At 29.5% G+C, this 24,830-nt stretch overlaps 1 protein-coding gene across 10 annotated transcripts in view; it reads right to left on the bottom strand.

The window, feature by feature from the left end:
- The window catches only part of Klc (kinesin light chain), a 156,002-nt gene that overhangs the window by 17,381 nt on the left and 113,791 nt on the right, over positions 1–24,830 (bottom strand). For 7 of the 10 annotated variants that reach the window (XM_085811418.1, XM_035357811.2, XM_085811415.1 and 4 more), the window contains 4 exons: positions 21,862–21,961; positions 20,892–21,009; positions 16,012–16,120; positions 12,435–12,593 (listed from right to left, as the gene is read on the bottom strand). In XM_085811418.1, the coding sequence (XP_085667544.1) occupies positions 12,435–12,593; positions 16,012–16,120; positions 20,892–21,009; positions 21,862–21,961 (486 nt within the window). Of the gene's footprint in view, positions 1–4,469; positions 5,017–10,879; positions 11,007–12,434; positions 12,594–16,011; positions 16,121–20,891; positions 21,010–21,861; positions 21,962–24,830 lie in introns of those variants that run through there. The other 3 variants (XR_015039646.1, XM_085811414.1, XM_085811413.1) reach the window with 2 other exon arrangements.

The following is a 24,830-nucleotide window of genomic DNA, read 5'->3' as shown; positions in this document are numbered from 1 at the left end:
TTTTATAACCCTCTTTTTCATTTCGTAAATAACGACACAATAATTCTAGTTTGCTGTTCACAGATAAGAATTAACATTATATGAATACTGAAAATATATAAATAAACATTTACAAATAAAATGTGAAATGACCTCAGAGTTCAACATTATATTACAAAAGATGACAGCCAATGGTCACAGCACAAAAGTAGAGTATGAATAAAATTGGCTCAAAAATATGCTAAATGCCTTCTGACAACTTTTCATATAGTAGTTATATCAAACTTTTGATTCAAATATCATTCTAATCATTTCTTGAAATATTTTAAGAAGCAATTCCCTATGCAGCTGAATATCCCTTGTCTGCAATATAGGGCATAATATATTACCTTAAGGGATGCATAAAAGTTATTCATTTTAAAATTATATTAATGTTTCAGAAGCTTTTAAACTTAAGTGACTTATTAGGGAAAGTGAGGCTTGTTCTAATTTTTGCTTTTTTGTCAGCCACTGTACAATAAAATTTAATAATAATGGTAATTGAAATTAAATATATTTTTTGGAGAAATTATAAGAATTATTACACAGATAATAAAAGTGCAACTAACCTGTAAAAATTCCAGAACTAATTAAGATCAATAAATTTTTCTTGAGATTTTGTTGGAATATTATTTCTTATCATAAGGAATAATATAAATCTACACTTAAATAAGTTATAGAGAAAACTTTAGCAATATTTTTGTGAGAGGGGAAATATATGAAGATACTGGTAAAATTTTGAAATCATACAATAAAAATAAACAGTTTTTGTTGTATTTACCACATTCAAAAACAAATTTATCCACTTTTGAACAAAATGCCCCCACATGGCAGTGTATTCTACCATTCACTTACATTTTGAACTAACCATTTTAGCTGCCCAGTTGGGAGCCTACTGCGGTACCGAAGGGCCCAGGTTCGAATCCTGCAAAAGGCATAGATGTTTTTTAATGTATAGTGTCTTTGCAACATGGGGGCACTGTAAATATATGGCAAGCTGAAAGTCCTCTCGTCTGGAATGGTGGTAGGAGAGAGTGGTGGGAGATCTTCGGGCCACCTTCCCGACGTGCTCTGCCTCAAAATTAGGGTGGAAATAGAAGTCCAAATTCCTTCATGGGTCTGGCAAACATTTTTCCACGAAATTCATGGACAAGATGACAACAACAACTACAATTTTAAGCTTTGATTCATTCAAAATGAAGTCTCATTATTTATTTTCAAGTTCAATTGATATCATACTTTGAACATATATGCTGGTATTGGCATGAAGTGAAGGTTAGAAACCAAATTTTTAAAATGTATGTGGTTTCGAATGGAAACAAAATTTCACTTTGTGCAAAGATCATGCAAGAATAACATTCTGAAATATAAAGTTTGCAATGATATCATTGTAATTATCTTGTAATAAATTCATTTGCAATATATATATATATTTGTTTTAATAGTATCATACCATAATGCATATTGTTACTTATTTTGATTCACTTTTAAATGCCATGCAGTACTGCATGTGGCATTGCAGAAGTAGTTTTACCTCTACTGCTGATAATGCAATGGCACCTAGCAATAAAATTCTAATTTTAAAGGCTTAGTAATCAATGTGGTGCACATAATAATCTTTTATTACCCTTTTAAATCATATTCTTTATAATAAGTAAGTTGGTATATGAGTACAATCTATTTCTATGATGCAGCATTAACTATCTATCAATGCAACTTCACATGACCGTCAGTGAAAGTGTTAAGCATTTATATAAAGCTGAAATAATTAGTGCAATAATAATTAGTTTCTGGGCTCTTAATTTCATTACTTCTATTTTTACAGCATGCAGATACTTTGCTTTGCATGGGAAGAAAAACAGTAATTATAGCAATGCACACATTAGATCTAAGAATGAAAAAGAAAACACACACTTTTTCATTCATGAAAAATGAACATACAAAGACTAAATGCATTTTGAGGAAATCAGCTAAAATACTAAATACAACTATATTTCTGACTCCTTTCTCAACTATAGACATGATTGCAAATGAATGATAATAACATGACATATTACTTAGAGAAACCCTGCTTTGTATTTATAAATACAGGTAACAGGACTTTTGCACTTGGAAGAGGTGATAATCAAAGATAAGAAACACTGTTTCAAAACACATGCCAATTTATGCAGTCCATGATTTTATTATAAGATATCAAACAATATAGGTATTAAATTATATCAACCAATATATGTATATAGGTATTCAACTAATACAAGGTGTGACAATTAACTAATGGGACTGTACATGCACTAGCCATTAAGCTTGGTGAGAAGGAACAATGGTAGATGGAATATAGTTGACCTTGATGCTTCCAGAAAAACTATAAATTTGCTATTGCATCTCTCTGGCTTGTTTAGTTGTTTGTTAATTCTTGCTTCAGTTGGATGCTGTCCGGTTGGAGTAGCAGAATAATGATAAGCTTAAAAGTTTAGCAGTGCATTAATCTCAAATTCTTCGTGAAGTTGGGGAGGGGGACTCCAATAGAATGTTTTCAGCTGAAGGAAGTGTCTGGCAATAACAAAATTTATGCATGTCATGCATTTGAGTTTTTGAATGGCATGAACAACTTTTGGAAAGTCGGGATGAGAATGAAGGTGATGAAATTCTGGTCGACCTGTGATATCAAGAATTGATGAAAACATTGAAAAAATTAAGAAAGTGTGCAAAAAGACCAATGTCAATGATGAACACTGACAGAGAGACAATAAGAAAAATTTTGCATAAGGATTTCCAAAAAGTTTTCACAAAAATGGTACATGTGATGAAATGTGGATTTTTTTTATGACCCTGAAACAATGTGCCAAACCATGCATTGGAATATTTCATCAAGGAGCAAAAATCTTGAATGAAAGTCATGCTCATCCTTTTTTCTTCATACATTAAGTTTCTGATCATGATTGAATGGGTACCTCAGGGCCAAATTGTAAATTGGAATTACTACACAGAAGTTCTGATTCAGATCAGAGAAAAGATGAGGAAGAAAAGACCTAATATGTAGAACAAAAACTCATGGATGCTGCACCAGGAGAATGTGCCGGCACACAATGCACTCTCTGTCAAACAGTTCTCAGCAAACGAGAGAATTATTGTCCTCAAACTTCCACTGTATTCATTCAACCTCACTCCATGCAACTTCTTCCAGTTTCCAAAAGTGAAAAGTGCATTAAAAGGTGTATTTTTAGTCTGTAGAAGAGGTCAAGGAAATATGGCAGACTTGATGAAAAGGCTGACACTTGAAGACCAGCAGCATTGCTTTGAACAATGTAAAAAATGTATGCAGTGGCGTAAAGATAGGCAAATAGAGTATATTGAAGGGCATTAACAGTTATTTGTAATAAGTTTTCAATAAGCCATGCTTTTCATACCACTTCCGTAATTTATTTCTAAAACTATGTATTAATTCAACAAATCTAAATAATTTGGAGTAATAACACCTCACATGAGATAACGAATATCTTACCTGAACAGTAAATGACTGTCAGAGCATGGCCTAGTTATATAAACCTTACTTTTGCGCTCTTTTGAAATAGCTGAATTGGACTGGGTTATTTGATTACAGCAAAGCATACAAAGATTGTCTGCTAAAGTAGAAGAATGTCTTCAGAGCGGATTTGCAACAGAAAAATGGATCATATTTGTATTACGCATGGAAAAAACCCCATAAAAATCGCATATAATCAGCTCATTCATTTACAGCAAATTAATAGTTCATATAGTTAGCTACTGGCTGCCAGTCAGTTATTTCAATATTATGTGTGGAACATACTGTCAGCAAATACATACTGTCAACAAATAATAATAACAACACATACTGTCAAAAACTGTGAAAATATTCATGGAATCTTCCTTCATGGGGGTAACATACCCAGATCCTCTGTATTCTTTAACTAAGCAACTCCCCGTCACACACATGTGACACAGAAATGTCTCAATGAACATTCTGCTAAACTTCCAGGCACTCAGTTCATCATTCTTATATTTAAAATCTAATCAGCATTTAAGTGAGATTAGGCAGAACCTTTCAGTGAGGTAACATGCATAGTTGCATTATAAATATTTCCGTGTGAATGGCTTGTTAAACTGCCATTCAACTCCAACACCTCATTAGCTCAATGTTACATTCACTGAGTAACTAGTACACATGAGAGGTACCTGAAATTATTTAAGTATACCTAATTTTTTTATACATCAATTTATACCTACATATATCCGAATAAATATGTGGGTAAAAACTTAAATTCTTATACAATTTTAAATTATACTGATTTTTTTTATTTATTATTATTATTATTATTATTATTATTATTATTATTATTTAATTCTTCAGGAAAATACAAAAACACTCTATGAATAAAATGATTTTGTAGAAATCCAAATTCTTGCAGTTTATAATTTTTTAAGAATTTAATAATTCTTCATATTGTTTTCATATTGTTGCAAATGTTTTATTTTTCCTAATAGTTATTCAGTAAAAGAATATGGGAAAATATGCTAGAATCTTTTTTCGGTTATCATTAATTACAGAGTAAGAAAGATTCACAATTGAAGTGCCACTCTAAATGTTTAAAAATAAAAGAATCTTCCCATAGCCTCAAGAAATTTTACACTCGCATGTTTTACCATTCTAATATATATATTAATAATATATAAAAGAATTGCAGATAAGGAATATCTTACAGCATAGAAATCTAAAACGTCTTTAAAAAAGGATGAATTGCTCGATTTTTCATACATATGTCTTACAACCATACATTAAAAAAAAAAAAAAAAAAAAAAAGACTGTGCCATTCATGATGACAATAAATAGACATGATGAATAGTTATACGTCTCAGTGGTGAGGAAAATAATCTAAATAACTTCGAAAAATTTATTCTACTCAGTGCATAGATAGTACAGAAGCATAGCATTTCTGCCCATAACTGATCTAAAATGATAAGGAATGCATTTCCAGTAGTCTATAAGAGAAAAAGATCACAATAGAAAGATACTGGATAATTAACAAACAAAAATAACAAGCTCACAAACAATACATTACAGGATTTATAAACAAACAAGAAAGAGGATAATGACTTTTTTTTCCCAATTATGTAATAAAGGACTGAACACATGCAATACATCTAACTGATTTACATTAAACATAGATGAATGCACACTCAAAGATAAGAAAAAAAAAGTCACAAGAAAAGATAGGTAGGATGTGTTGAGTTACCTTTGCTAAAGTATTATAAAACCTTAAATAATTGAAATATTTGTTAAAACACAAATTTCAAGTAAAACTGTCTAGTTTGTTTACATATCTTACTTTTATGACTAGGCTACACAGATTACACTGTTATAACTGTAGTTTAATAACACATTTATAAATTTATAACACATTTATAAAGTTGAATTTAAATCATAACCCTAATTTAAAACCTATCTGAGATAAATCTTAAAGACAATGTTACAAATTATGCTTCTTTCTTAAAAATTTACAAATCATATAGAGCTAGAACCCCAAATATGGAAACAATTGTTTTCATTAAGTTCAAATTTATAGCTAACAATTTTTTATATTCCATATATTATGAAAATTGAATATATTACCAATGCATAGTTAAAATTTCAGAATAAAAATTAATTTATGTATATAATTTCTATAAATTTTCATGTTAAACACTTTTTCATTTTACAAGTTTAATTCTAAAATAGGATTTTAAAAAATAAGTAAAAATATTGCTTTTGCATGATTTTAAAATCTTGTTTTGGTTCTATCAAACAAATAAATAAATATTTTTTTAATGTATTTCTAATATTCTGACATGCATGTGCATATATACAATGAGAGAAAGATAGAAAGAGATTTCTTTGTAAATGATTAGCATAATTTACTGACAAAATTACAAATGTTACTATAAATATACATTCTACAAAGTCAGTCATTCCACAAATGTCAGAACATGATCTGCAAAATTATGAATATAAACTTGTAATTTACTTTGTGTATTATTTGTAAGTCTAAAATGGCAGCAGCCAAATAACTTATTATCCAACTTCTGATATGAAAAATAATTAATAGGGGGAAAATGCTCAATTTTAGTGGAGGAATATACAATTTCACTATGATTCTGATAAGTGCTTATTTACAAACAAATGATTTTTAAAAAAATACTACAATTAGCAATACATTTAATGAGATGTATAGTTCCAATAAATGGATCCATCTTGTGCAAAGTGGAATTTGTTCAATTTATGAAAAAGGACTATTTCATGTGAATATATTACAAAGACTGAAAAATATCATCAAGCTATAAAATGAGTACCATTTTTCATTAGTATATACAGGTACAATGTCCTAACGTAAGGAAAGGATTTAAAAGTAATTCCTTGAAATTCCATAAACAATGACACATTAATATATTATGATTAATAATTTTTAATTATATCCCATATAACTAGCACTTTTAAATTTTTCAAAATTAAAAATAAGGACTAAGTTAGATACATCAAAAATTTAGTAATGTAGTTCCAATAGTTGAATTTAAAGTTGGTTAATAAAAAGAAAAGACATGGAAATAGATTACTAGTATGGCATAACAGAAAACTATAGTGCAGAAAAGAGAGAGAGTCAGGGCATGCTATTGTACTGAGTGAAAGTAAAGCACCACAAAAAAAGAACAAAAAACAAACAATACACAAACAGGTTTAGAGAAGAAACAGATATTCATTTAAAAAAAAAAAAAAAAAAAAAAAGAATACCAAGAAGTTGGTGCATGGCTCTGATTTAAGTTCTTAACTCTTGCCACAGGTGTGTTATAATAGTAGCATGAAATAAAGAAAAGATAACATGCTTCAAAAGCCAAATACAGAGAACAGCTACCAGAAAATATGTTTAAATAGAAATTTAGATATGCTTCAAATTTTTACTACATCTAAATAAAAGACTAAAGCTATGAAATCATACATTAAATTGTCATTAACCTATTCAATAACAACTGTATAAATGTTAAAAAGTTCATAAAACGCTAACTTACGGCAATTATTCCACGTACTCCCCCCCCATTCTATCTTGTTTGCCAACTTAAACATTAAAACACATGAGTACATTAATAATATATAGATTGACACCTTGATTTAATTTTTTCTTGAACTACAGTAATGAATTATAAATGCACAGATGTAAATATTCCTATTAAAAACAACAGATTTTAAAGGTTTACAATTAAATATCTTTTTGAAAATCCAAAACATCAGTTTAAGTGCTTTTATAGCAAAAATATCAAAATGATTACTTTTTAAAACTTACTTTCATAAATAAATGATTAGGATGTAAATTTTTTTTTTATTTCAGAATCCAATTAAATGTTAAACAACTAGCAATATTTTAAATTATTTAAATAGAGTATTAAAATTATTTTTATTTGTATATTCAGAATATTTTGCAAGATGTTAAAATAATAATATACTTTTATTCTACCACATAGAAACTGTAATAAAAGAAAAAGCATCTGGATCTAATCATATGTTACAACTATTATATACACCACCAAATTAAATGCTTTCATAGCTAGAAATGAATACATATTTATTACATTACTTTTAGTAATTCTGCTCAGTGCACAAGCACAAATAATTTCCAGAATATCTTTTCCTTTTACAAAATTACTCACAATAAATAATAATTTAAAATACATATACATTCTTTAAGAAACAAAATACTTAGTTTAAATTACCAATTTTGTACCATGTGCAGGCTTAAACGGCAGGCGAATTTTATAAGCAGCAGCATGTTAAATTCAAAATATTCATATTTGAAAAAAATAATGTGAATACGATGCAGTAGTTCAAGTATCCATTTAAATATACAAAAAGAGAAAACCATAAGTTAAAACAAAAAAAGAACTAAAAGATACCTAAATACCTGCAGTCGAATGAAAGAAAGAAAAAATATCTAATTCCAGCTAATAATTCTCCTTTAATTTAGGGTAGCTTAACAATTGGCATGCTTAATTAAAAGCAGTAGTAAGTGGTATTTATACTTCAATAAAAAAAACAGATGCCATCAACTAATGTAAGGAAAGAACGGAATCAACTGGCTGCTCAAACGGCAAAATGACAAGCATGTGTTAGACTTAAAATGGACAAAAATATATTAAAATTATTTCTACAACTGACAGGAAAATGCGTAAGAGATTTACAGAAAGTAAGTGAGTTAAAGTAGCAGTAATAATAATAAAATAAACTAGGTATGATTTAAAAGCTCAGATTTCTACTGGATTTGATTTTGCAAAAAATTTTAAACATGAAGGGGACAGAATTAACCATATATCATAGCTCAAAAAACAAATTCATTTTGTTTGATCAAATACAAGCTACAGTTTGGAAAGTTCATTCCTTGTGCAAGATGTTCGAGAGAAATAATTTGTAAACACTTGTAGAAAGAAAACTACATAACTACTTCACTCTTGGTTTAAAGTAGCACAGAAGATATCATCTCACCATTAGCATTATAAGTTTTTAAACAATAAAATGCTAAAATTGGCCATATGCTACTTGGAAAATGGATTGAAATTCCATAATATGCAAAATTTATGGCCACAAGATTTATTAACACTTTGCCCATGAAATTAAAATAGAAAATCCCTTCTTTTTTTATTATTATTACTTTTTATTTTTACTTCAGAGTATTAAAAATACAAATATATTCTTTAGTTAAAGGTGAAGTGAATGAGCCAAGTAAAATTATGACATTATTCCACAGAAACTGAATGTTGATGCAATTCTCATACCGCGGATAAGGTAGAGATAGTATAAGATAGTATGGTTACATTCTGCAAGACTTAATTTTCATAAAAAATTATAATATAAACAGGTCTCTCATTGTTTCCCCAACTTTCTCTAAAGAGAGAAAAGGGAAAGTTGCTAAAAATGAGCAATCAAACTTAAGAAGTTGAAATATTTGTTTATTTAATAAAATACTTGAAAATGTTCAGGAACAAATTTCCTTCAGAATATTTGATGATTTGAAAATGGAATTTATTAACTTGAAATTTGTTGATTAAAAAACATTTAAATTTTATTAATCCCTTTATCAACTTTTACTAATGCATACGATAGACATATATAAACCTTTATTTCCACTACATCTATTTGTACAAAATTAATATGAAAATTTACATTTTAACTACTCAGTTTATTCAAACTGATAACCCAGCTAACAATTTGCACAAATTTGCAATTAATCATTTTAACACTAGATCTGCAGGTAATTATTTATAATCTTATGCAATGAGATAAAAAAAAGTACATTAAAAAATCTAGATTTTTAATAGTCATGTTAGACATTTCAACCACTTGTCAAAGTTTTTTTTTTTTTATTTTATTTTATTTATTTATTTATTATTTTTTTAAATAAGGATAATCAGAAAAATTTATGCAAAAATCATTTAAAGAAATAAGAAATCATGGTTAATAAAAGAATTTTATTTTTTATTTTATTCAAATTCTCCTTCTTTTAAATTTTATTAGAAGGAAAGATTACTGCTCTTGTATACATAAAAGAACAATAGAGGCTGTTAACAATTATAACACACCTGATGGCCAGAAGATTAGAACTTGAAATTTGCAACACTATTTTTTTCAATAAGTTAAAATTTCAATAATTTAAAATTCATCAGCCTCTCCACAAAGAAAAATAAATTTATAAAAAGCATACAAAACAGAGCAAAATAAAACTAAAACATAAACACATAAAAAGAAGCAAATATCTAGAATAAATAAATCATAAAATCAAACATAAATCAGAAAAATATATAAATATCAGGATTCACTTCTTTAATTCTAATTTTAAGATGAAAATTTTAAAAAAATTACAGATTCATATAAATTATTAAAATGGCAAAGTGTAATGTATTTAAATTATTTTCTTTTCATTTATAGCTTAATAAATCATGAAGTGACAATTTTAAAAGAATTGAGATTAATAGTAGAGAGTTCAAAGTATTCAAAACTTCTTAATCCTAATAGTATTTAAAAGTTCCCAATCCCTTGAGTTACTGGACATAAATATGTACTGCTACTTTTATAACATAAATACCCAAATGATGTTATTTTTCTGAGAAAAATTGCAAATTACAATTAAATAACAATTTTTTTATATAACGGCATTTAGAAATAAATTGCACAAAGAATAAAAAGCTGCAGAAGCACACTGCAATGAAAGTTAATCAGAAATAACTCTGGGAAAAATACAGGTAAGATTAGATTAAAAAAATAGAAAATCAGATTAAAAATGTTTTGGGCTTCAAATTAAATTCTAAAGAACAAAATGCTTTGAAAAATAAATTCTGCTTCATGTTATGAGTTATTAAGGAAGGAAACATACACTCCAAAGTGCTCTTTTTATAACCATTATGTACAGAATTAGAAATAAGCAAGAACTTGAGCAATAGTAAATGATGAAGTAGCACTTGCTATTTTATGTCACTAGCCATATGATTTTTTTATTTCTTTCTTAAAAAAAAAAAAAAAAAAAAAAATTCAATGAGATTAGAAATATGTCTACAGAAAGGGGCAGACAAAAAGGAAACATCAATCAGTTATCAAGAAAACGCATATTTAGTCAAGTTAGCCAATAAGGAAAGCATATCTTTTAAATGCAAAAACAATTAACACTGAAAGCCTTTAGGTCTATATTGAAGAGAAATTTTGCAAATCGGGTATTTTCTTTGCCTTCAAACAGCATAGTGGATTCACCACTATCATTCACCTTCACCAAACTAGTTTTTATGTCCACACAATGCATCACATGAATTAAATATGTATCACATTCACACTCACCTAATAAATGTAGGAATATTTCTGAGGGTTGCAGTATATGCTACTTAAACTATTCTTTTCTGAATTTAACAGGTTTTAAGAGAGTTCTTGCTGCGCTTTGAAGGGTTCCTAAAAAGTTTTTTTGGTCCTAAAAAGTTTTGAGGAAAAATTAGAAATTTGTTAATAAACCCAAGAAACTCGGTTAGTATGAAAACAAAAATTGGTTAGTAAAAAGTTTGATGAAAAACCACTGCAAATAATAAGTGTTTGTGAAGAGAAAACTGGCACTTATACCCAAAAGAAGAGGTATATATAATTTAAATGTTCAGCTCAAAAACAATATTAGACCAAATAAATAGCGGCTATAGAGATAAAAATATCTACATTTGATAAAGATGGGGAATATAAATTTTTTTCTTTAGAATTCATTGGTAAGAGTATATTCAACTACAGAGAATTATCCCTGTTTCATAAACTTGCCCACGTTTTTTAACCAAAGGCCACTACAAAAGTAACATAAAGAAAAAATATTATGACAACTTTTATACATAAAATAAAAACATACAACAAAAATAATAAAAATAAAAATACAAAAAATAAAATATATATAGTACACATGCTTTGACAATGAACATATTCTTCCCATGTTCATTGTCAAAGCATAAAAAAACACTGAAAAGAAAAAGAAAACACCAAAATATATAATAAATATAAAGAAACACCGAAATTTACAATTCAGTGGGAGTTGCTTAGTTAGTTACCCAGCATTATGTTTCTGTCCGATAAAATTTTCAAAAATAACGTTTAATATATAAAAGCACAATGAAATTTTGTTGGTGTAGGCATTCTTACACTTGATAGAAATGATCACATGCAAGATTTTTAATAAGTTTATCATTACCAACTCCTTAAAAATGTTTAAAAAATAGATCGATTGCTACAAAGTTTCCTTATTATAGCAAAAGCATCAATTTAACATCCTTTGAGAGATGATAAAATAACCAATATCTTTCATTACTGAAGAAACTGGATTTCTAGTGCTTCTTTCTTCTCTGCAGTTTGTATGTGAGAATCTTATGTGACCGAAAAATTATTAAATCAAGCTGGAGATTCTGAATTTGCAAGGTAATTACACTTTTATTTCGAAAAAGCTAGATTTTTTTGTTATAAACTACCCATTATTGTTACAGAAATTTAAAAGAAATGCATATGAAGTCTTTAATCCATTTCTATACAAATAGCACCTTATTAAAAATGCAAATTCTGTACCATAGCTTTACACAGTCGATAGATATCTAAGTAAACTTTAGAAAATAAAGCAATGGGAATAACTTATAAAGTATGTAGTGGCCTTTGAAAAATAATTATGCAGGCTGTAATCTAAAAAATTAATATTGTATATGAACACAAATTCTAAAAATTTTTACATAAGGATACATGCAAATTTTGTTCCCAGATATTAAGAATAATAAATGAGAAATATTTCTATACCATGCTGCTTGCATAAAATGTTTCCTTGTCTACCCCTTACTGTAGCAGAACTGTTGATAATGAATTATAAAACAAATTGACTTACATCATCAGCTTCACTACAGTGGTCATAAGCCATGCTGTCTAGAGATTCTCGGGAGCCTCTGCGGCTTAATTCTTTAGACCTTCTTTTTTCCTTTGGAATAGCAGTCAGATCAGCACTTAGAAAATGGGGAGACTTACCCTGTCTACCTGAGTCCAATGCCTGAAGTGAAGAACATAATTTTATAAAGATGCTGATTTGTTTTAATATAATAAATTACAAAATAAATGGAACTATTTTTCCCTTCTTAATGCATAATCAATTCTTAAACTTTTAAAGAATACACAAAATTAGGGAACTAAGTTAATCAATCTTATTACCCTTCTTGTAAACATAATACAACACATTATCATTGTTAAATATGAAAACTTTTGATTTATTACTTCCAGAATATTTACACTATTCATCACAATATAATAAAAGGTCATTAAAATGATTATAACATACTAGTAGCAGATGTGATAAGCATGGCATAGATCTAATAGAGCACATGTAATGTATTAACAACATAATAAAAGAAGAAAAATATTATATGAGTACAATAAGGCATTTCGAACCTTATGAGATTAACCCATTAGCCGTTGGTGTTGCATTGACGCAACCCTCAAAAGAAAAAAATATAACTACCAAAGATTTTTCATACTAGCAGATAATTTCTTGTGAGAAATATTATGAAAGTTATTTCTGTAAAAAAATTAATTTCAACAATAATTAGTCTTGTACATGAAGCAAAATTTAAGCAAAACTTTTGACCAGATATTTTTGACAAAAAAATTTAATTGAAAGAATCCGGGGCTTTAGGGGTGATCTATTTTTAGCCAAGGTCACTGCCTGTCAGAATATTCTGCCAATCAGCTGTTTGTATTTGTATGGGGATGGAAGGGAAAACAGGTGTTGTGCTGGCATAACGTCAGCTGCAAAAGAGTATTCCCCTATTTTACTCATGCTTTTAGATGTACTGGTTGATATTCTTTCCATGCAATGCCTAGAATAAGGTACCTTACATGAGAAGAAGCCCTTCAAAGACTTTTTGATGAAGAAACAGATGATAATTCCAGAATGAAACTGATATTATTGTTGTTCCCAGGACTTAGAAGAGAAGGGCTAGCTCATAGAGCTTTCCCCCCTGAAGCAGAAAGTGAGAAACGATGACACTCAGCGCAGAGATGCAATTCACAGCTCAGAAATTAGCGTTTTTGAACCAGCGTTTAAAATGAGCTGCGTGTGAGATAGCTATAATTCGGAAGAGACAACGTTACTGCTGTATGCATTTTACACTGAACCATTAAAAAATTTCATAATACTTACTCAATTTTAAAATAATAGATAAAATGTGCTACTCTTTTAACATAGTGTTTTTTTTTTTCAGGTTTTTTTATTTAATGCAAGTTTATCATTTCTTTATCTGCATGCTAACTGAGAGAATTTTTATACAGCTTCTAAAATAAGTATAATAGCAGCTATTTAAATTTACTCAAAAAACAACTCTACATTGACATAGTTTTAAACATATATGACATATATAGCAAAATTTCTGCTAATCAACGTTTAATTTTTTGCCTAACTGTAAATTTTACATTAGCATATTTCTCTTCTGATTCAATATAATAATACATATTTTTAAAATAATTTAGTAATTTATACTTACATCTATATTACAATTAAATAAATGTATGTAAGATTGTTACCTTAATTTTGACAAAATAGCTTTACACACAGTACCTAAAACAGTTATTAAATTTTTCAAAAGTGTGAATAAAGGAGGCAGGTCTTTTTATACCAATTACTTTGATGTTTTATACCATTATATTTTATCTACTAAAATGTTAATCTAACACAAAATCAAATTAATAATTAGTTACAAAGGATACAATAAGAATAACTTTAACAAGTACTTAAAATTAGTTTGTTAAGTACTCGTTATTCTTGTTGGTACTGTTTTGGTACCATTCATAATACTGAAAATATTATCAATTAACTCATAGAAGTCAGATGCTTTTTGATTTCCTGTGAGGTGGAGTATACCTTTTGTGGTAGTTCTCGAAAATAATGTTTTCGCTGGAGTGACTTTTTGTCTTTCGTTTCCCTTGACCGTTAAATAATTCAGTTTTAGTTTGTGATACAATTTCATTCTTCTGAATCTCTATTTAAAACCTTTTTAATAATATCAAAATTTAAAACAGTTCCATCTTCTAAAACAAATCCTTTATCTAAAACGTGATTTCTCAGTAATTTGAGGCAGAGAGCGAAATGCGACCTCTGATTAAAACAAACTGCACATTTTGAAAAGAGCCGAGAACTTGGTCCAGTTTAGAGTCATAGCGGAGCTTTCAATCTATACGCATTTCGTCAAAACTGAGAAAGCATATTTTTTCTACAGAATTCAAATATTCGCCTCTTTCCTTCTTTAGAGTAAGAACATTACTTTGAATTCTTGTATTACACTAAAATTTAGTGCACTATTTCTTTAATATGCTAATACTAGGTAAAAGACATTCCAATTTTTTTCTTTCCAAAAATCATAGCTTTAAGATGACAGAGCTCTTATGATAATGCAACATGAAATATCTTCACTAGTCCCCCTGATTTTTTTCCTTCTTTTTCAGCAATGAATTAATCTGCATCATTATAAACATTTTTCTTTCTTTAAACATTTTTCCAAATTCTTCGATTTGTACCGATTCTGACTGAGAGTGGGAAGGTAGCTAGAAATAGATCAGCAACAGGAAGACCTAGTAAATTCAGCATTCAAAAGCTATTGCATGGAGATAGTGGACATTTTATCGGAGGATAACAGAAGACTTCGTTGTAAAGAATACCATAGCCAGACTGCTTATATATGCAAAATATGTAATGCAGCTTTACATCGTGATTGTGGGTAAAACTTTTCATGTTTAAATCTTTCAACTGAAAATAACTTGTATTTGTAAAAGAAATATATTGCAAATTTCAATACTAAATTAATTACAAGTAAACATCTAAAAAATATTCCAGTGCTCCACTCAACGAAAACTACACACGAATATAATCACATTCTCATTCTGTTGATACTGCATGAGCACAACACTTGATTTTTCCACAGGCAAGAGCACTTTTTTTTTTTTTTTAAGTGTAAATTTATGTTATAAATGCATATCATTATTCATGTAAGAAAAAAATCACTCCTTGTAATTTTGGCAGTTAGTGAGTTAAGACAGAACTGAATTACATAACTGGTAGCCTACGAATGGTAAAAAATGATGAAAATATTGATAACCTAATTTTTTGCTAAAAATATTCTTTAATGCCATTGCTACACTGAGAAGAAATTTTGAAACATTCTGACAAATGGCATGAAAAGTACTTTAATCATTTTGACAGCTCTTTAAATGTTCAATCATGAAATAAAAAACAGAATCCAATCCCTAACTAAAATACAAAACTATTATCCTGATGGGAAAAGGGTGTCCCTTTTTAAAAGAATAATTTTCATTATAATCACATTTTTTCCTAACTACCTATTTGATATCAGTTTTGTAAAATTTCCATCAGCTATTTTAATTTTTGATATAAAAATAAGAACAAGAATAAAAATAAGTACCTCTTTTCTAGCCCTCAGAGCACAATCTTCTAGAGTATCAGCAGCTTCATATTTGCCTTGCCTTCTATACAATGCCCCTAAATTTTTTAATGTAGTTGCCACTGTTGGGCTGGTGGGGAGAGAAATGTTTTTAATATAGAACATTAGCTAACAAACAAAAAATAAACAACATGAAATAAAATTATCTTCTAATGCAAAGCAATATTTATTCTTCAACATACAGCAGACTACAAATTAATAAAATGAAATTATAGGAAACGTACAAAAAATATCCCAAGAACTAAAGATGTCCCAAAAATTTGACATTATTAAATATTTTGATAGCATTTTAAAGGAGATGCCTGAAGAAAATCATACAAAAATATCCTAATTCTGACTGTTCCTTTTAAATTTGTTTATTAATAAAAAAAATTATTCTTAAATTCGAAAAAATACATAAAACTGTTATATAACGCTTGATTTTGCTCGTCAAAAAGCAGATGAACAAAATTTTAATGTCGACGACCTCATGAAATTTCTAAAACAGGAAATTGAAAGTCGTGAACGAACTTCATTAAATTAATTTTATTCTAAGAGTCACGCTAATTCTCTTGGAAGGCATTCTCAACCCAATGAAAAGTGAAACAACTTCCACACTCGGAATTCATTCAACGCCAACAAATTTGGCACCAACTATTCCCCTAATGTAAGTAAAATTGCAGTTGTTCGAACTTTCCCTTGCTTATTTTATGAAAGCAAAAATCATGTTTCGGAAAAATGCGTTATGTTTCCGGAAGAAAGGAAAAAGAGTTTAAAGGCTTCTAAACGGTGCTTTCTTTGTTTTGAAAGGAACTGTAGAACAAAAAAATTGTCCTTCTCATTTAAAATGTTCAAAATGTAATTCTAAGTATCACAATATATTGTTGCATGAAGATAAGGAAAGGGTTGCTAAGGAAGAAAGTAAGAATAATTCTAACGCAGTAACAGCAAAGATTTCTTCTAAATATTTTACTGCGAATCAAGAAGTTAAGGAATTAATAGATGACTTGCCAACCGTTAAACTTATACATGATGGTAAATTAATTAATGCAGTAGCAGATACAGGCATGCAATTAATCATTGTCAAGACTGACATACCAGAAAAATACCGTACGCCACATGGAAGTGTTATCCTCACGTCAGCTTTCAGACAAGCTTTAAAAGCTCCTCATTAAACTACCTTTGGTAATGTATTCTAAAGATGATAAATTTGCGTCACCTATTTTTATAACATGTGCAATGGTGGATAAGTTATGTAATGATTTACTCTTGTCGTTAAGTGCTTTTAATGAGTTAAGGGGAGATGATAAAAGAAGGTTTAATTTTGAATGTAAAAATGTAAACATTACTAACGATAGTTTCGTTGAAATGCCTTTTCATGAAACTGAAAATTTTGATGAAATACTTGACCATGATAGGGAAAACCTAATTAATGAAAAATGTAATGAAACTGTTAAGATGATAGAATGTTGTGCTCTTGTATATGAAGATGCAGGTAAGGATGATTCCAAAGGTAGCACGAGACACAATCAATGTGTTTCGCATTCAGAACTCTTTCGAGTGCAACAAATGAATAACCCATCTTTAAAACATGCTGGCAAAATGCTAAGAACGGAAGTAATAACTTTATTGTTATTGACCACTTTTTGTATCATAAAGTTTTAGGACAAAGAGTTTACCAGTTAGTCGTTCCTAAAGAAAGAAGAAAACAAATGGACTTGGCTCATTCTAGCTTATGGGGAAGTCACTTGCGAACCAAGAAGACAGCCGAACGTTTGAGATATTCCTTCTATTGGTCTGAAATCAAGAAAGATGTAAATGAATATTGCAATACTTGTACTTCTTGTCAACTTCAAGCGAAAAAGCATCCCTTTGATGAAGTTCTGATTACGTCAGTAACACGTCCTACAGAACCATTCAAGGTAATTAATGTGGATATCCTTGGACCTGTAGAGGTTACAAATATGTTCTGTGTGCTGTTGATCAATGTACAAGATGGCCCGAAGCAGTGCCATTGAAGAATATGAATGCCAAACGAACATGTGATGCATTGTTGCAAATCTTTTCACGCACAGGAATCCCTCAGATTATTGCTTCAGATCAAGGAACTAATTTTACTGCTTCGTTTTTGAAAAGGATCGGATCGTCTCCAAGGTTCTTGACTCCTTATCATCGAAGTTCAAATGGCCTTGTAGAAAGATTTAATGCTGTTTTAAAGGGAATGATACATCATACCATTAGGGAACATCCCAAAGATTGGGAGAAACATCTACCATACTTACTTTCGGCTTATCGAGAAGTTCCTAATGCTACGAGTGATGTTAGACCTTTTCAAATGCTTTATGGAAGACGTCCTAATGGCCCTTTGTCTATCTTGAAAACGTCATGGACTGATGAAACTCCTGTTCCTCATGGACAGTTAACCTCAATTACTGATTATCTGAATGATTTGAAGATGAAATTGGAAAAAGCTGCTAAATATGCAGGACTGTTGGACATGTTGGAAAGCAACAAGCTTATGCATTCTACCGTAACTGAAAGACTCGTCATAAAGAATTCAAGGAAGGTGACAGGGTTATAGTTTTAATTCCTGATAGTCAAAACAAAGTTTATGCCAGATGGACGGGACCTGCTACAATCATCAAAGAGCATACTGATTATAGTTACATAGTACAAATGCCTGACAATTCCTTGAAGCACGTTCACGCAAACAAGATACGAGAGTTCAATACGCTGTGAATAATGTCGGTGTGATATATGATACAGATATTGACTTCGGCGAAGTTGAAAACGTTCCAAGAAATGTTCCACGGAAAGCAAAAGAACACTATTCTAATGAAGAATGTGATTTTACCTTGAACAGCATAAGAGGAAAGAACTTATGGAAATTTTAAGAAGGCATAAGAACCTAAGAGCTGGTATTCTGAAAATTGCCAATGTGGGAGAACACAGCATCAAACTGAAACCTGGAAGTATGCCAAAAAAGCAGAAACTGTATCGAATATCTGAAGTTCTAAGAAATGAAGTTGATCATCAAATAGATAAGCTATTACATTTAAAGCTAATCGATGACTCAAAAAGTGAATATGTGCATCCAGTAGTTTGTGTATCAACAAAATATAATGGTTACATGTGTAGACTAAAAGACTATGCTGAGTTTTTTAAGAGCAATGATTATTTCCAGTGAGTGAAGCATGACTGACGTTATGAACTATGAACTATAAGACATTTTGCCTGTTTAGTTTGAACACTTTTTTTTTTTTTGAGCTAAAATGCTGTTTTTTTTTTTTCTAACGTTATGTAATATGTTTAAAGATTTAGCCCGGGTTTGTATTATGTTTCATTTTAAATGATTGATTTGCATTGTCTTGTTTATATGATAACTGCTTACATGATTATTATGTGAAGGATTTAAGTTTGAAAAGTGACTTGGATGTTACATCTTTTAAATGAATAGGATTACTGAATTTATGTTGAAGTAATTTTAATTTAAAATGGTAAGAATTGGTTAATTAAGTTCGAAAATTTCATGAATGTTATTTTATTTTGTTTCAAGAAATGTTTATATGTGTGGATTTGACAGGTCATTGAAAGACGCAATCAACTCTTTTAGAGGAGAGGTGTCATGACGTGATGACTACACATGCGCAGTTTAACCGAACAGCCTGCAACGCCTCTCTCTCATGTGACTTACTAGAGAAGAGTAGTTATTTAGTAGTGAGTAGCAAAGTAATGAAGGTAACATGCTGTATGCCAGCGTGGATGAAAATATGCAGTTATACTTTTGTGTTAATCGTTTGTTCTTATTATTTTGTTCGTGTGTTAATAAAGTCTTTGTGCCATTAAATGTTTGGCTTTATGCAATGCCCACATTACGATACGTCTACAGTAAAAATTAAATATATATCCAGAACCTACACACCCAAGAAGCAGGATATGACAAATATATATAAAACAAAATAACCCTATAAGTACATATTTGTTATTTATATATAAAACAAAATAACCCTATAGGTACATATTTGTTATTTATATATAAAACAAATATGTACCTATAGGAAATAGATAAGGTCTTCAGCTTCCTAGTAGGATCACAACTTGTTTCATTTTACCCTCCAAATTTGTTAGCACATTAACATTTTTATTGTGTTATGTGTCTAAGGCAACTATTGTATGAAGCTGGCTCTTCAAGATGGAATCTAAAAATATGCATACACTTAAAAGTGTAATGGTTTTGATACCGATATCACTGCAAGTGCATAATTCATCTCTTCGACTATGTCCTGCTAGAGATAAACCTAAGTAGTATTTGTCACTAAGAAGAGCAATGATTATTTTAGGAAGTAATAAACTGCTTTTAGCTCAAGTTTGACGCTATTTAACTGTGATTACATCATTAATATTGCTATGATCCTGAGTATGATACTATTTATGTACATTTAGATTTTGCAGTTACATTTTTAGTAGACAAAGCCACACTACAGGGTTTTATGGCTTGCACGTTAACGTCTGTTGCAGATCATTTTATTTATTTCAGCAGTTTATACTGTAACCCCTAGACAAAATTTAAAAAGTTAATATCTTACAAAGTTAATGAATCTGCTCAAAACAGAATCATTGTTCAAAATGGAAGCCACGCTACTACTTAAAATCCCTAACCTTAACTATATTTAGCCACTGATCATCATATATAAATTTTGCAATTAAAATAAATGAGAATATACTTCTCTACCCCAAATTATGCCTAATTTGAAATTTGTTTTCGTTATGCAGCATTTTCTTTGTGCAGTAGGGTGTAACCAACATTTTACAATAAAAGGAACAATAAAACTAATCTTCTCCAAAATAAATTATTCACAAACCTGTCAACTTTAGCAGCCTTATGCCATCCACCATATTCTCCATAAGGAGAATTTTCTTTCTGTTTATTTTTATTTTCCTCCCGTTCTTCTGCTACTTGCCATATTGGTTTATTCTCTCCTGAAATATAAATTAAAAGAATGTTTGCATTTATTACTATTCCTACACAAACACACAATTTTACATTTTTAGTTGCATAATTAAATTTAATGCATATAAGTATTTTAATTAAATAATAATACCACAGAATCCCTATTATTAAAGATAACATTGAATGATGATACCTCAAATCAATGAAAACTCTGACAAAATAGATAAACATGTATTACCAATTTATTACAGTTAAGCCTCTTTCTCGTATTTCTTTAAATTTAATATTATATAATTTAAAAAGGAAAAAATGCATACATTCTCATATACGTTTTTAGAAATTACTTTTTTATTACTAAAACAGACAGATTTTAAAAATAAAAATTATTATTATTTTATGAATGTGAAAGTATATCTTATGCTGAAGCTAAAAATACAATGTTAAATTTTATGGGCTTGGCCTGACTACCTCAGACAAGTGAGCATAAGCAACAACATACAATGTTAGACTATAACAAAAATAAATCAGTTTGGTGAATAAATTTTCTAAATAATTTTTAGATGCATTATATTATGCCAAATGAGAAGGGTGATATTTCCTGAGGTTTATACAAAAGAATCATTATGTAAAAGTCATAACTTAATTTTCCTTTCAGCATCAAACATTTAAAGGTATTTTTTTCTCAAAATAATTTTACATATTTTGTTTTAGTAGAATGCCAATGATGTTTCTCAACAAAAAACTTTCTACACAAAATCCATTTAAGTAATCTACTTTGGAGTAGTTTTTCTCCCAGATTTTCCAGAATTATGAGGAAACATTACAAATTCAAATAAAATGAATTTAATGTATACTGTAATAAAAATATTATGAAAACATACCATCAATGCTACCAAATTCTCTTTCATGAGCTCTTGTAAGTACTTGTTTATATAAAATTTCAGCTTCTTTGTACTTCCCTTGTTTTAAATACGCAGATGCCTGAAAACCAAAAATTTATCAATATAATTTTACACTAAACATTCAAGAAATGTTCCAAACAGAAATGAAATTGAATTCATTTTGGTAAAGAATTAACACTTTCAAATTCCTTTCATCCAAATTCCTAAATGTACACTCTTAAATTCCAACAATAAACAAATTCCTTTTCCTGAAAATCATAGATGCTTCACTTCTTAGTTCAATATCAGTTTTCTAATATAGTACACTAATAACATTAAATTTTACCAAAGACATACAAGCACAGGAATTGAGGTTGCTCTTCTTTGTTCTCATAATTTCAAAAGAATTCATCTTCAATAGAAATTTTTATTTCAGAAGCTAAGCTGAATTCAATTATCACCACAAAATTTTATAACTATTGCTCATGTACATTTTCCTTTGATAATTTCATCTAATCACATTCTTAATAATATGCATACTGTAAGGTTATAAGCATTAAAACAGAAAATGCAAAACTATAGTTATATAAAATACACTTTACTAAACAGATGTATTTAGCAAACATTTATTAAATTAACATACATTTATATTGTAACATTAAAAGTATCATATGTACAGTAAAAACCCAACTACCTGGCATTCAACTGAAGAAGTAGCCCGAAAATGTTTTTAATTGTCATTTTTTTTTTCTTAATGGGAAACTTGTGAATCCATCACAAAGCATACATTAACTATAACTCAGAGCTCCACTGATAACATCTCAAATATGAATATAATTACATGTTTCTCTTTCAGATGTTGGTTACCCCCCAACACACTATTTATCTACCACAGCAGTCCCCAATCTGAGTTCTCCCAGGAAAATAAAATAAATAAAAATTGATGAAATTAAGGAATAAAAAACTAAAAAAAAGAGAGAGAGAGAGAGAGAATTAAAATGGAGGGGGGGGGAACTAGTAATTACATTCTGAACCAGAATTTCCCAAATTCAGTTTTATGTTTTCTTTAGCAAACAATCTCATTTGTTACAGGACATGTGATGCAATCACATTGTTTATAATGTAAAACATATGAAAACAAATGTTTCAGATCTCTTAACATGTTCCCCTTTCTCACACCTTAGACAGTAGATATAGCCAGTTGTGTGACTGTTGCTTGTTGCAACTGACTTGATCAGTGATGCTGGCTGCCTTATCTTTGGACCAGATCTAGATATTTAGACAGGTATGAATATAACGTTTGTGCTGCATAGGGCATTTAAAATACTGGTGAACCAAAAGTCCTTTTGAGAGCTTTGGTATTTAAAAAAAGAAGGGTGAAAGATCCTCATATCCATTGCTGAGGTACTCTCTCTATCAAAATTACAACAGCATGTAGAGTTACTGCTTTGAAATTGAACCTGTGAGGAACCCCCGTTCTTACTGTAACAGGTAACATTCTGGTGTTCCACCCACTTCTACCTATACTTCTTGCACAAGAATTCAAAGCTTTCATAGTTAACAGACTGATGTTTCATCTGATTTTCATTTTGACTAATTTGACCATTTCTTATGGTCAGGTCAAGTACAAGATATATGTTTTAATGCACATTTAACATTTTGTACACAGTAATAAAAACTTAATTATATGGGTTAAAATTTGAATTATAACAGATCAAATTTACAATTTTAAAATGTTTTTAGTAAACAGAAAAAAAAAAAAAAATTAAATAGTTTCTAGGTCAAATTCAGCACTTTTGATGACATGGTAAATATTTAACGCAAAAAAAGATTGCTTCAGACTTTTAATCAAACTGCTGAATGTCTTATTATTCTGCATGAAAGTGTTGGAACTTTACTTACAGAAGAAGACTTGGAGAAACATTTTTTAATTACAAAGTAGAGATTCAATGGCTCTTTTGGGTATAGTTCCCACAAACAAGTATTCCATAGACCTAAAGCCAATGATTCAGCTGTGTTTATAACACTTGACTGTTCCTCTTCATTTAGTTACAAAGCTATCATGATAGCAATAATTATAAAGCAATCTCGTGTAAGGAACTATAAGGCCTTTGATAACAAGACTTCTCAGAAAGAAGAAAACAGAGTTCTGAAGATAAAAAAAAAAAAAAAAAAAAAAAGAAAAAAAAAGAAAACGTAGTAGTAAAGAAATCAGCATAATACTGTTTTACATTACAGCAACTTAGTGACTTGAAATCAATGTAAAAATGTTATTTTTTAGTGACTGATGATCTCTATCACTGATACTTTGTGTATAATGCTACATTTGTGGCACAAAACTAAAAAATAAAAATAAATAAAAATTCTACTATTGATAAAACAATAAACAAAGAAATAAAGAACAAAACAGTACAATTTGGAATATCAGGTCCCAATAACATTATGTTTCGGCTATGCGGGACATGACGTCGAAAGAGACAATTCTCAGAACCTGCACAATTTCGGGAAACACACGTAGCTAGGTTACCATTCTCACTTACTACAAAGATTTGAACGCCAAACAATAATCGATTATCGCTCAAATTGGGATCACATGATCCTTCAGAAGCAGAGCTTTTGTCTGATTGGTTGTCTCTACCCGGGACCTGAGACATTTTCCAGTGCTACCAGAATCTCGTTTCTCAGAAAAGTCCAGTCTAGCAGGGATTGTAGCCATATGCGATAACCTCTTAAGTAATACAGAGATGGACGCACTTTTTCCAATTGCCTGCTAACACTTAGCCAATAAGTTTCCAGTTTTAAAAAAATCTGATGTGGACACCACGACTTCCTTGCATGCCCTATTAAAAAATACACATTTTTTGCTGCATTTCATTTGAACTTATGAATTTTATTAAAGATATATGTCTCAATCAATTAATTTAGTCTTCATTTTGTGGTAAGGGGAAAATACATAACAACTCGATGTA

This window comes from Stegodyphus dumicola, chromosome 2 (assembly GCF_044657685.1).
Source record: "Stegodyphus dumicola isolate Sdum_Otavi_A_Nest chromosome 2, ASM4465768v1".
Taxonomy (NCBI): domain Eukaryota; kingdom Metazoa; phylum Arthropoda; class Arachnida; order Araneae; family Eresidae; genus Stegodyphus; species Stegodyphus dumicola.
This window is presented reverse-complemented; position numbering and strand designations above follow the sequence as displayed.